Source organism: Hypanus sabinus, chromosome 22, assembly GCF_030144855.1.
Source record: "Hypanus sabinus isolate sHypSab1 chromosome 22, sHypSab1.hap1, whole genome shotgun sequence".
Taxonomy (NCBI): Eukaryota; Metazoa; Chordata; class Chondrichthyes; order Myliobatiformes; family Dasyatidae; genus Hypanus; species Hypanus sabinus.
In genome coordinates, this window is record NC_082727.1 from 54,943,245 (window position 1) to 54,958,547 (window position 15,303).

Genomic DNA, 15,303 nt, shown 5'->3' on the forward strand with positions numbered 1-15,303 from the left:
TTTGATCATCTTAACAATGGTTGAATTTTTGAACAAAGAAATGTTTTAAGCCAACACACTTCAGTGTGAAGCAAGCATTCAACCTTTCCATCGTAGTCTTGGCATAACTGGCAAAATATTCTGCTATTTAATGGATGAGCTTTAATTTTGTTGATAGCAGATATTACAAGAGTCATGCTTGGAAATGTCGCTGATTAAGGTTTTTGGCCATGAGATGTTGACGATGAATTACACAAAGGATTGCAAACAGACTTGGAATTTCTTTTTTCATAAATCCCACTAAACCAGCATGGCAACCAATCATATATGGTGCTCCATCTTTTACACAAGAAATCATGTTCCTAATTGGAATACTTTTATTCTCAAAATACATTTTGAACTCATCATAGATTGATTCTCCATTGATACTTGTTTTTAACTATTTACAAAAGAGAATTTCTTCATAAACTTTTCCATTTTTGATAAATCATACATATGCCATCAGCATTGCCTTGTTGTCTTGCACAGTTGACTCATCCAATTGTATCCCAAATTCTGTTTTTCTTTCTTTCTTTTCTTTTTCAATCTTTTTATTAAATTTCATATATAAAAAAAACAACACAAAATAATGAATAGATTACAGATTCAATAAACTTGAGATTACATTAGTAATAGGATAATAATATCCTATTAAAACATCCATCAACAAAAGGTACATAAATCAATCAAGTCTATATAAATATATATGAAAAACAAAAATAATCGTCGAAAAAAGAAAAAAAAATTGAAATTATATATGAGAAAAAATATATAATGAAAAAAAATACTAAACTAAAACTAACATGGGCAATAATAGCACTTTATAAATATATAAAGGTGTCAAGAAAAGAACTCCAGAACTCCATACCTGAACAAGTATAAGTAGAGAAAAGGATCTGAAATAAGCCAAATTAATTCATATGAAAGTGTCGAATAAATGGTCCCCAGGTTTCTTCAAATTTAATTGAAGAATCAAAGATAGTGCTTCTGATTTTTTCCAAACTCAGATAAGAAATAGTTTGGGAGAACCACTGAAATGTAGTAGGAGGATTTACTTCTTTCCAGTTTTGTAATATAGACCTTCTGGCAATTAATGTTACAAAAGCAATCATTCGTCTGATTGAAGGGGAAAGCTGATTGCCATCTTCATTTAGTATACCGAAAATTGCAGTAATAAAATGGGGTTGTAAATCGATATTCCATACTGAGGAAATGACATCAAAAATGTCCTTCCAATAGTTATGTAAAGTGGGACATGTCCAAAACATGTGAGTCAATGAAGCCACTTCTAAGTGACATCTGTCACATTGAGGATTAATATGCGAATAAAATCGGGCAAGTTTATCTTTAGACATATAAGCTCTATGTACAATTTTAAATTGTATTAAAGCATGTTTAGCACAAATAGAGGAGGAATTAACCATTTGTAAAATTTTTTCCCATTTATCTGTTGATATATTACATCGAAGTTCTTTTTCCCATTCTTGTCTAATTCTATCCGATATTTCTGGCTGTATCTTCATAATCATGTTATAAATAAAAGCTACTAATCCCTTCTGACAAGGATTAAAAGTAAAAATCAAATCTGAAAAATCCGATGGAGTTGAATTAGGAAAAGATGGAAGAATTTTATGTAAGAAATTTCTAATTTGTAAGTATCTAAAAAAATTAGATTTAGGTAATTCAAATTTGTTGGATAGTTGATCAAAAGACATCAAAGTACCTTCAAAAAAAAGATCACGAAAACATTTTATACCTTTCCTTTTCCATATACTAAAAGCTTGATCTGTCAATGAAGGTTTGAAAAAAAAATTACATAAAATAGGGCTGTCCAGAGCAAAGTTTTTCAGATTAAAGAATTTGCGAAATTGAAACCAAATTCGTAGTGTATGTTTAACAACAGGGTTAGATATCTGTTTATTGAATTTGGCTAAATCAATAGGAAGAAAAGAACCAAGAACGGAAAATATAGAATATCCCTTAACCTCACTACATTCCAAATTTACCCACTGTGGGCACACAGGTGAATCCAAATCTAGTTTCCAGTACATTAGGTTACGAATATTATTCGCCCAATAATAAAATCTAAAGTTAGGTAAAGCTAGACCACCATCTTTTTTAGACTTTTGTAATTGCCTTTTGCTTAACCTAGGATTTTTATTTTGCCAAACAAATGAGGAAATCTTTGAATCAATATTATCAAAAAAAGATTTAGGAATAAAAATTGGTAAAGCTTGGAATAAATATAAAAATTTCGGTAAAATCATCATTTTAATAGCATTAATCCGACCAACTAATGATAAAAATAAGGGAGACCATCTAGTAGTAAGTTGCTGAATTTGATGAAGCATAGGTAAAAAATTCAGTCCAAATAAATCTTTATATTTCTTGGTGATTTTTATACCTAAATAAATAAAGTTATCAGTAACAACTTTAAATGGCATCCTATCACTCAATAAAGTTTGCGCGTTTAAAGGGAATAACTCACTCTTATCTAAGTTTAACTTATAACCAGAAAAACTACCAAATTGAGCCAACAAGGATAAAATAGCAGGAATAGACCTACTAGGATTAGAAATATATAACAACAAATCATCAGCATAAAGCGATAATTTGTATAACTTCTCATTACGGGTAATACCAAAAATATTAGGAGACTCACGAATAGCAATAGCTAAAGGTTCTAATGCAATATTAAATAATAAAGGACTTAAAGGACAACCTTGTCTCGTACCACGAGATAATTGAAAAAAAGAGGATCTATAATTATTTGTAAGAACAGAAGCAACAGGTTTATAATATATTAATTTAATCCATGATATAAAATTAGGACTAAAATTAAAGTTTCTCAATGCATTAAATAAATATGTCCATTCAACTCTATCAAAGGCTTTTTCAGCATCTAATGAGATAACACATTCTGGGGTTGTAGGTGATGAAGTATAAATTATGTTAATCAATTTTCTAATATTAAAAAAGGAATATCGATTCCTAATAAAACCAGTTTGATCTTCTGAAATAATCTGTGGTAATACCTTTTCTAATCTAATGGCTAAAATTTTTGTAAGAATCTTAGAGTCTACATTTAATAATGATATAGGGCGATAAGATGCACATAAGGTAGGATCTTTATCTTTTTTAAGAATTAAAGAGATAGTAGCTTCATAAAACGATTGAGGTAATCTCTTCTTAACAAACGCATCATTAAAGATTTCACATAGCCAAGGAGAAAGCAATAAAGAAAAAGTTTTAAAAAATTCTACAATAAAACCATCAGGACCAGGAGCTTTCCCTGAATTCATTGATGAGATAGCCTCTCTTATTTCATCCATAGAAATAGGAGCATCAAGCAAGCTACAATCTTCATCTATCAGTTTAGAAATATTCAAATTATTAAAAAAATTATCCATCGTAAACCGGTCACCGTCAAATTCTGATTGATATAAAGATTTATAAAAATCTTGAAAAGTGTTATTGATTTCTTTATAATCAGTAGTTAAATTACCGTCTTGTTTACGAATTTTAATAATTTGTCGCTTAATCGAAATAGCTTTTAATTGATTAGCTAACAATTTACCAGTTCGATCACTATGAATATAAAATTGAGCCCTAGTCTTAATTAATTGATTCTCAATTGAGGAAGATAATAATAAACTATGTTCCATTTGAAGCTCAACTCTCTTCTTATAAAGTTCTTTGGTAGGAGTAACGGAATAAATCTTATCAATTTCTTTAATTTTATCCACCAATAAAGCTATATCTGAATATCTTTGTTTTCTTTTACCAGCGGAATATGAAATAATTTGTCCACGAATAAAAGCCTTGAAAGAGTCCCAAAGTATTCCTTTATCAATCTCTTCATTATAGTTTGTTGAAAAAAATAAGTCAATTTGTTGTTTTATGAAGGTAATAAATTCTGGATCTTGAAGTAAAGTAGCATTAAGTCTCCAAGATCTAGTATTGATAGAAGAATCCGAAATCTTGATAGATAACTTCAAAGGCGCATGATCCGAAATAGCAATAGAATCGTATTTACAATCAATAACATCTGTTAATAAACGATGATCAATAAGAAAGTAATCAATTCTAGAATAACTATGATATACATGTGAAAAAAATGAAAATTCTTTATCTTTAGGATTCAAAAACCGCCATATTTCAGTAATTCCAGAATCAACCATAAAAGAATTAATAAGTAAAGCTGATCTATTCGGAAGAGTTCGAATAGGTTTAGATCTATCCATCGAAGGATTCAAACAACAATTAAAGTCTCCACCCATAATCAACATATATTCATTCAAATTAGGAAGAGAAGTAAATAAACGTTTAAAAAATTCAGGACAATCAAAGTTTGGAGCATAAATATTAACTAAAACAACTTTCCGATTAAAAAGTGAACCAGTTATCAACAAAAATCTACCCTGTGGATCAGAAATAATTTCATAATGTGTAAACGAAATTGAGGCGTCTATAAAAATAGACACACCCCTAATTTTAGCGGTACAATTTGAGTGAAATTGTTGACCTTTCCAGAACCTAAAAAAACGTTGATTATCCTCCCTCCTAATGTGGGTCTCCTGTGCAAAAATAATATTAGCGTTCAATCTATGGAATACTTTAAATATTTTTTTACGTTTAATCGGATGATTTAAACCATTAGTATTCCACGAGATAAAGTTAATAGATTTATCCATCATACCAATATTAATTGTGTGTATCATAAAAGGTTAAAAAGACACATAACCCACAATTTAGGAAGAAGGAAAATTGATTCAGGAGCAACCGGAGATCCTGACACCTCAACAATATTAACAATTTAAAGTCAGCCCATAAACTAAAAGCAAAAAAATAAAAAGCAAAAGCATGAAAAAAGATCCCTCCCCCCTCCCCCCACCCTTTGAAAGAAAGCCAAGCGGCAGGCGCATAAACTAATACTAATATTACCCCCATTTCAAGATGGCAGCTCCATAAGAAAATTTTTTAAGAAAAAACTATATAACACCCCAATTAAAATATAGAGTTGCAAAAAAAAAAATATATATATATATATATATACCTACATATATATATATATATATATATACACATACACATACACACCCATATCAGACAAATCAAAAAAAAACTAAAATAGTAAAACCAGAAAGATCATTAATAAAAAAAAAATGCACATTAAAGTTTAAAAATGTGATACACCTTTAAAAAAGAAATTCCATATTCAGATACAAAGATGACGTTTCACAAGCCAAGACTTATGGGAAGAAGAAACGACATTTTGAAAAAAAAATAATTCATTATTACAAAATACAAATGTATATAAAAAAAGGATATTATAAAAATTAAAGCATCTATAAGCAATAATAATAGTAGTAAAAAAAAAAAGACCCAGACCCATAGTTCAAAATAAGAAGTTATAACCCAACTTCCAGGGTTAAAACTTAAGATGAAATAACATCCTCTCTCCAAAAAAAAATCTTCAATGTAACTCATAGTTCAAGTTGCACTAGAGGATCGATATTCTTCAACAAATTTCTTCGCTTCTTCAGGAGTGATAAAAAAGTGTAGACTGTTGTCGGGCAGCACCATTCTAAGTTTCGCTGGATACATTAAAGCTTGTTTAAATCCAATCGAATGAATCTCTGCCATCACTGGTTTAAAAGCGATCCTGGCTTTCATTACTTCATACGAATAGTCTTCAACTATTCGAAATGAATAATTTCTGTAGGAGATCATACCTTTTTTACGAGCTAATCGAATTAGAAGCTCTTTCTCACGAGGATAATGAAGGCGAACAATCACCGCTCGTGGTTTATCAGACACAGACGAAAGCCTCGCAACTCTATGAGCGCGGTCAATAACAGGTTCATTTTTCAAACCTTCACCACCGAAAATTTCCCACAGTAATTTAGAGAAAAATTCAGTTAAATCACCGGACTCAACTTTTTCGGGAATTCCGATGATGCGCAAATTCTGTCTGCGAGAACGATTTTCAAGATCAGTAATTTTAAACTTGTACTGATCTAAAGTTTTAGCAGTCGACTCTATCTTCTTCTCTAACACTTCAATTGTACGTGCTTTTTCACAAATTGATTGTTCAAGAGTCGTGATCTTATTTCCATGCTGTTGAACCTCTAACGCCTGCGACTGAAACTTAGTTTCAAGCGATTTAACAACTCCTTCAAGATCGGATATTTTCGAAGTAATCCTCCTTTCCAAACTTAACAGTTTACTGTCCAATTTACCTTCTAGTCTGCCTTCCAGAGCCGCAAATTTAGCATCCAGTTTATTGTCCAATTTACTTTCCATAGCCGCAAATTTAACATCCAGTTTAGTGTCCAAAAGACCAACAATTGCATCGATGGATACAGGATCCTTAGCCGATTTCTTACTTGTAGCCATTTTAGGTTTGACAAGATTAGATCAACTATTATTTTAGGAAAAAAGGGTCAATCAAAGGTAGCAACTCATATGATTAAGTTCGAAAAGGTCTAATTAAAGGATGATTATAGTTAAAAAAATAAAGAGCGCCTAAAAGGCAGATGCTTACGCCGCCATCTTGAAACTCCACCCCCCCGTTTTTCACAGCCCAGTGCATAGTTGATACTCAATGTCTTCACCCATTTTGTCAATACGATGAGCTACAGTTATTACTCAGAGGAACTAATTTAAAAATAACTGGTATACATTTTGAGAACAGCGGCAAGCACTTCCGATACAGCAGGTATTATTAATCTTTCACTAACTGTATGAATTTTCCGCACTTTGCTATCATTTTGGAAATGTTATTAGAAGCAATGAGACCACTATCAAGATCATTTTTAGCTTTCTTGGCAAATGACTCAAGTGTGCAACCCTTTTCAAATGTATCTTTCATCTTCTGGAACTGAGTAATACCATAAGCAGCCTTTCCAGTGTGTCTTTTACGGAAGTGTTCCTGCAATCTTGATGGTTTCATGGCTTCATTAGACAGTATCGTATTACAAATAAGACATGGGGTATCGCTAATCTGACGGGAATGGAATAAATCCATACTCTAGGAACGTAATAGCATTGTATAGACATACTTACTGTAGTTTTTTTTCTTAGCAGGAATAAAATTCAAGGCTTCACGGCCTTCAAATCAGATCGCACCCTACGGACTTATCCATCATTAACAGGGCTAAATCAAAATAAAAACTAACACAAACTGAGAATGTCTATCGGACATTGACGATGGCAATGAATTGACACGGTTCGTCAGGTCTCTTGCCTCAAGTTAGGGTGCCGCTTGCACCCCCCCCAAAAGAATCTTGAATGCTCCCCGATAACCTATTTACCCTAATGCCCCCTTAGGACACATAACTCCCACCTTGGGAGGGGGCAGGCAGTATTGCCCCCATTGTGGATCACTGCATTACACATTACTCCTTCTGCAAGTCATTAATATATGTAATAACTAACTCAAAGTGAAGAACCGATCCTCAGAGTAGTCCACTAGGTAGACTGCTCCAACCTGAAAACAGACCCATTTAATCCAACTCAGTATTCTAGGTGACAACTTGCCATTAATCCATGTCAATGCACTTCTAATACCGTGAAGACTAGTATGCCAGCTTTTTAATTTAGTAGCTTATCAGATGCCTTCTGGAAACTGAAATATGCTACATGTTTCTTTCCATTAATACTGTTTGCTAGATCCTCCAAGAACTACAGAAAAAATTGCCAACATAATTTTCCATTTATAAAACTTTGTTGACTTGGGTTGGCCTTTTTTACAAAGAAATTGGAGTTCACAATAGATACAATAATACAATACAATTATTAAAATTGCATAGCATCAAGGTTGTATAAATGACAGGCTATATACCAGCATTTTGCCAACAACAGATGTTAAGGTATCTGGTCTGTAGTTTCCACCTCTTGTTGTCCTCTCTTCTTGAACAAGGGAGCCATGTTTATACTTTTCCAAAACTGCTGTACTCTCCTAGAACTTCAATCAATGACCAACATCCCTGCAACCACTTCCTTTAAAGACTTGTCTTTATGTAGAAGATTGGATTCTTGTTAATTGGGACACAGCAGGACTAGTACATCTTGGCCCAGTTAAATAATACCCCAATTAGCCAAAATTCCGTGGGAATAGTTAAAAAGGTATAAACAAACACAAATTAAGTATTTCAATACAATATAGAACAGATTGTAATACTTATCAATAATACAACATTATTAGTTCCTAATAGTTGTTGGAGGAATCCATCACTGTAAATGAACAAAGATCAGTGTAGATACACCCTATCCTCGTTATATGCATCTTCAGACAATGCAGATTCACAGTTATGCGAGGAACCTATTTCTACCAACATCTCCTTATATGCGTCCAAAACTCACAGTTATGCAAGGAGCACTGCTTTCCCGCCAATACAAGTCAGGTGTGTGCACCTCACAATCTCACCCCCGCCAGTCTCGCATTGGTTTTGGCAAGGTGTGGATGTGCGATCTTGCGCTCTTAAACTTTTGCTGGCTTTACCTACAGTGCAGTGACTTTGTGCTTGAAATACTTAACTATGGCTCCTAAGCATCTGATGTCATATCCTGGGTCATCAGCCGAGCGGCAAACAACTGCTTTAACACTTGAAAAAAAAGCTGGATATTATAAACAGCGCGGCATCAGGTGAAAGTAACACAGCTTTGGGACACTACTGCCGGGAACAAAATCTTGCCTTTAAAGTTCTTTTGTTGCTTGACAATGTGCCAGCCCACCCTAAACATTTGGACAGCATTCATCCTAACATAACAGTGCATCAGTGCATTTCCTGCTGCCTAACACAACATCGCCTATTCAACCACTCGACCAAGGTGTGATCCACATTCAAGGCTTTTTTTTACGTCAAACTCTCTCTCAGATGCTGCAAGCAACAGATGATTTTGAAAATCCTAGGAGTTTACTAACAGTGAGGGAATGGTGGAAGTCGGAACACTTGGCACAAATGGCGATGGACACAGACGCAAGTTTAGAACGGAGTCAGCAATTCAGTCGTTCCTTGCTGTCAACCCTTCTTCACTACAAGCAAATTTATGCTGAAAAACAAAAAGCTGCCAAGCAAACAACCCTCACCACTTTCTTCAAACTGGTGTCATCTCCTGCTGCCGGCAGTTCTAAGAGTTCTGAGAGTCTTCCTTCACCCCTTGCTGAGCTTGATATGATCCTGATAACCACATAAATCCACGTAAAGCTGCCTGACACCTCAACAACCACTCATCTTCTGGAGCAAACACACCTGCCACTCACTGTTGGTGAGTACTGTACACCCTAATATGTTAACTTTCTATGATTTATTACATTGAATATTAACTTAAATTGATGAAATATAATACGAATGTTGCCTTGTGGTACTGCTTTTGTGTCATATTAGAATGAAAATGTGAATAAATTATAGATAAAACTTATTTAGGAAGCCCTTTGGAAAGCATCCCTAATTACTCCATTTAAACAATTATTCACATTATGTGATTTCACGCGTCGACTGCAAGGACTAAGAGGAATAGACAGAGTGGACAGCCAGCGCCTCTTCTCCAGGGCACCACTGCTCAATACAAGAGGACATGGCTTTAAGGGAAGGGGAGGGAAGTTCAAGGGGAATATTAGAGGAAGGTCTTTCACTCAGAGAGTGGTTGGTGCGTGGAATGCACTGCCTGAGTCAGTGGTGGAGGCAGATACACTAGTGAAATTTAAGAAACTACTAGACAAGTATATGGAGGAATTTAAGGTGGGGGGGGGGGTTACATGGGAGGCAGGGTTTGAGGGTCGTGACAACATTGTGGGCTGAAGGGCCTGTAATGTGCTGTACTATTCTATGTTCTATGAATGTATCCCCCACATATGAGGATAGGTGTATCTAGTGTAGATGATGGACTGCCTTCACTGAATGCATCCTCCAAACCTTCATTTTCATTGTAGCACTCAAGCTGATACCTTCAAATTCTGACCTTAATTCCTAACTTGAAATAGTGAAATAGTTTTATTTTCACTCCCAGTCATTTCTAACATCTCCAAGTCTGAATGCTTGGAATGCAGTGAGAAGAACAGTTCCAAATTGCCTTCCTATTTATTACTCACCAACTATTAATGACAAAAATCACTTCTTTTTGAACACAAACACACGTAATGGCATTCATAGCAAAAGGATTTGAGTACAGGAGCAGAGAGGTTCTACTGCAGTTGTACAAGGCCTTGGTGAGACTGCACCTTGAATATTGTGTGCAGTTTTGGTCCCCTAATCTGAGGAAAGACATTCTTGCCATAGAGGGAGTACAAAGAAAGTTCACCAGATTGATTCCTGGGATGGCAGGACTTTCATATGAAGAAAGACTGGATCGACTTGGCTTATACACACTGGAATTTAGAAGACTGAGGGGGGATCTTATTGAAACATATAAAATTCTAAAGGGATTGGACAGGCTAGATGCAGGAAGATTGTTTCCGATGTTGGGGAAGTCCAGAACGAGGGGTCACAGTTTAAGGATAAAGGGGGAAGCTTTTTAGGACCGAGATGAGGAAAAACTTCTTCACACAGAGAGTGGTGAATCAGTGGAATTCTCTGCCACAGGAAACAGTTGAGGCCGGTTCATTGGCTATATTTAAGAGGAAGTTAGATATGTCCCTTGTGGCTAAAGGGATCAGGGGGTATGGAGAGAAAGCAGATACAGGGTTCTGAGTTGGATGATCAGCCATGATCATACTGAATGGCGGTGCAGGCTCGAAGGGCCGAATGGCCTACTCCTGCACCAATTTTCTATGTTTCTATGTAACTGATACTATTTAAAAACTCTTTGCTCTGAGCACGGTGTAGCATCTAATGGTCGTGCAAGTACACGTCACTGATGCCAGTTAGAAACTGCCCTGCAGCAGTCTTCTGTTCCTGTTCAGCTGCATCATGTCCCAAATAAACAAAGAGGATCCCAGCCACTTTCTTAATTTAGTTTTTTTCCTTTAAGTTTTGTCCCAAATAAGCGGCTGCTGTGATTAACCAGAATCCACTGCATTAGTCTTTCCCTCCTTGTGGTACGGTTACAAGTTTTTCTACACCATTTGAAACCAATTCATCTGTTATCTGTGGGATATTTGCAGAGTCCTGCACTGTGAAGACTGAAAAACAACAGTACAGAGTACTGGTTTAAATAATCTGCTAGCTGCTCATCGCCTGCTATTACTTCCCAGTCCGACCCTCACAGGATCGCACACCTACCCTAGCTATAGATTGTTTTGTTTTGATATTACTTGACAGATTCCTCTCAAAATCAATCTCTCTGCTGAAAATTCCCAGCTTTTGACCACCACTAGCTTATGACACTTTGTATGCTTATTTAATTTAAAAAAATATATTTTTGTTAACCACAGATGGTTTGTCTTTCTCATCTTTTTCAAGTTAGGATAAATTTCTGCAAAGCATTCTAAAAAAAAACATGCTTAAATGTAAATTCACAGCTCACAGAAACAGGCACCCTTAGCAACAATATCCACGCCACCCATCAACTACACATTCTTTTTTAAACCAATTCCATTTACCAGCACTCAATCCATAGACTTCGATTTTTAATAACTCAAATCATTTTCTGCACAATTTTACTTATATTTTTTGCTCTTTCCAGTAATGTTTTGAATTCCATTCCTCGCTCCACTATCCTGTGCTACAGCTCTTAATTTTGACATTTTATTTTAAATTTCATAATAGAACTACCCATTTGCCCAGTCCGCTGCTACATATGAATTGATGACATGTCAAATTTCAGCAGTCCTCAAGCGTACAATTCTTTCTGGTAAAATTGCAAACCTTTCTTTGATTCAATCGAATACTACTGCTTGCTGTTCTATCACTGTTGCACCCCAGCTACCAGAGATCCATTACATAATAGTTAATGGAAAATAGCCTACTTCCTGATTAGTTTCTCAGCATGCTAATTTAGAACCAGCTTTTATCCACATTTCAGATGTTCTTCATGCTCATTAAGTTGTTGACTATTTCAATGCTGTTCTGAACATTTTTTTATTCTTCATACTTTGCACAATTTAATTCATCTTAAATTCTGCAGCCATAGCTTGAAACTCCTCCATTCGTCCTTCACTAATGCTCTGGTAAGTAAACCCACTTTTTCTTCTGATCCAATAATGAGTCAGGTGTAAAGTTCCTGATTTGTACTTAAGTTTCTTCATGGACTTGTCATTCTTCAAAGCACCATTAAATCCTTTGCAACCGTTAGTCTTTGCTTCTTCTACTCCAGTCTCTTGTTGAACAAAAGACAGGTCAGATGCACAAGTATCAAGTTTGCCGTCAGCTATTAATTCTTCACCCAAATCCATTTTGAAATATATATTTTAATCTTATTCTTGGCCAACCTAAACACCTCTTCTTTTAATGCATTTTTGCCCAAGTACAACTTGTGCACAACTTGCTACTTGCACCACATTTAATTGCATCACCAAATATGCACAGTCAGAAAGAAATGCACTTCCAAAAGAAGTTCCAAATGATCAAAATAAAATCTAAGTGAAAGTGAAGAACTGTATTGGAATAGAACCTTCATGCTCTATCAGATGGCATGGAAGAAAGCTTTGGTATGGTATTAAAGATCTATTACAAGCTTTCTTCATTTGTTCTTATTATGACCAATTTTGAAGAGTAATGTCCATTGTTGAAAAGCAAACAGTTTTGGGCAATTAAATTCTTAAGGAACAAACTAAGCAACAAGAGAATGCAGTCAAACTTAAATCTAAGACATGACTATTAAAATCTTGGTCTTCTGCTGCAAGAGACCAACACAATGCTTGATGGATACAGGACAAGCTGATTGGATAAAAATAAGTACGAAGAGCAAATCAGAATCTCAATTAGACATGTTACAAGAAAAAGGAGAAAAAAATTGACCAATTAGCCCCTTATATCTGCTCAACGAACTAAAATTTTTACCCTCTTTAAAAGTTCTGAACATTAGTGAAAGGTAAATAGTCAACAACTATAAAAGTGTATGCAAGTGTAAATACATTTTGAAGCAAAGATATTTTCAGAGGCTTTGGTTACTCACCACTGCTCCTTGTTTAACGCAGTAACCACTTTTAATGACTGCTTGATCAGGTGTAGGTTTACCAATAAAATACGTTAGCTGACTTTGGGAACGCTTCAAATTACTTTTGTCAATTCCTTCGAGAAATTCCATTCCATCCTGTTAAATAAATATTAAACTATCAAAGCCAAAAATATTGGAACTGAAGTGTGTGAGAGAACTAAATATTAAAATAACTTGTTAAATTAACTAGAATGCACAATAAATTCAAAGCGTTCATAGAATAATATAGTAAAGCACTGATATAATCCAGCACAGAGAACTTCTGTGGTGGCAGATTCTCTAAACAGCTGGATGTTTTTTCACTTATTACTCCACGCTTTTAAAACACTTGCTTAAAAGAGCATAATAAATTTTCCAGTGACCTCAGCAAGTTTTAAATGGCATGAGAGATTTAGGGTCCAGCAATTTTGTATTTATTTGTTTGTTTTTTTATCCCCTTAAAGCCATTGTCAAATATTGGGATTACTGAACAATTGCATAGCAGATAATTGAAGTTTTACTGTCAATATTTAAATCGGTTAATATTCAAAATTATCCTTCCAGATTACACATTGGAAAAAGTAACACATCTAGACTTACTATGATGCTAATACAAGGCTGGAAGCATTTCAAAAAATTTATATTTTTAGTTTCATTGGTTAGCCTCTTAACTATGAGCGGAAACAATTTTGATTATAATAAAGCAAAATAAATGCCTTTGATTCAATAATAATCTCCACAAATGAGATAAATTAAAGGAAAACTAAATCTGAAACTATAGTTGGCCTAATTGCAGTATTCTAAATGGAAATTTCAAATCCAGCTTCATTTGCTATTTCAACATCCAGAGAAATTTACATATGCTACCGTGGCAAACATGAATGATTTTCATTATGCAAACATTTTGTACTTAAAATCCTACAACATCAACTAGTAATTTTGATCAAGCAAATTGGCACAGTCCCAGAAAGCTTGTGAACCACAATCACGTGTCATACATCCAATTTTAAGAGCATTTAACTCATTATCTGGTGACCCATAAATGGTTTTCCAATGCTTAGTCACAAATGTTTTGTTAGATTGACGAGAGGCCAGGCACTTCACCAAATCAAACTGTCGGCTGGCTCTCCAAACACAGGTAAGTTTATTATGTTACTGGTTGCTTGCAACTTCCAACATAACAGGTGAAGCTGATTTCTATCTCCTTTAGTAGTGAGTTTCATTTTGAGAGCGAAAAACAAGACCACATCCAATATACATATTACACAATCTCAGGGTGCCTTGGAAGCCCCAAATTATTGGCAACAACTTTTGTGAAGCTTTTAATCTATTGGGAAGAGAATAAAGAAATTAAATCCATTTCTCCTGAATTATTAATTTTTGGTCTTCATCTTAAGATCTGATTCATTTATTAACAGAAATAGTTAAGAAAAACTTCTCTCAACTCTCTATTTGATAGCTGGCAAAATAACACTTCACAATTTTATGTTCAATTGGAGCAGTCATTGCACATCAGGAAGAAGAACAAACCATTCTTGAAAGCAAACTATATATTTACCAGGATGATACCTGATCTCCAAGGACTGCAAAAGCACGAAAGAAGAAACATGATCACAGAATTTAGAATTAAGCACTGATTTAATAAAATATTTAAAGATAAATGGGAGATTGACAGGATAAATGGTAACTATTTCTACTGGTAAGGAAATCCAGGGCAAAAAAGCAAGATTTAATTAGAACCAGCCTTTTCATAAGTGAAATTAAGAAACTCTGTTGAAACACTATTGTATGACTGACAATTGTCATTTTTAAATTTGAGCTTCAATTTTGTTACAGGATATTATGAAGTACATGGAGTAAAAGCAGTGTTCATGAACTATAATGGCAAATTGGTCTTGACTAAGAGATTAAATTGTCTGTTTTTGCTCCTGCATCCTTATGATTGAACAAAATAACCCTATCTGCTAAGTTTAGCTCATCCAAGAGCTAATCAGAGGAAATGTGTCACTCAACCAATCCAGTGATCTATTTTCAGCTATCTTTTAGACCACAACATCTGAAATAACAATGTTGAAACCTGCAATGTTGAACTACATGAATGCGATTGTAAAAACAAAAAAGCTCTCCAATTTGCACTCAATGATGTTCACTTCATGAGCCTATTTTACAGCATTTTTCCCCTCTAATTAGGTCTTCACAACTCAA

At 34.6% G+C, this 15,303-nt stretch overlaps 1 protein-coding gene across 6 annotated transcripts in view; it reads right to left on the reverse strand.

Annotated features, from left to right (window-relative positions):
- Positions 1 to 15,303, reverse strand: part of plekha1b (pleckstrin homology domain containing, family A (phosphoinositide binding specific) member 1b) — an 85,652-nt gene that overhangs the window by 23,317 nt on the left and 47,032 nt on the right. For all 6 annotated transcript variants that reach the window (XM_059947769.1, XM_059947771.1, XM_059947770.1 and 3 more), the window contains exon 7: positions 13,078 to 13,215. In XM_059947769.1, coding sequence (XP_059803752.1) covers positions 13,078 to 13,215 — 138 coding nt within the window. The remainder of the gene's footprint in view (positions 1 to 13,077; positions 13,216 to 15,303) is intronic.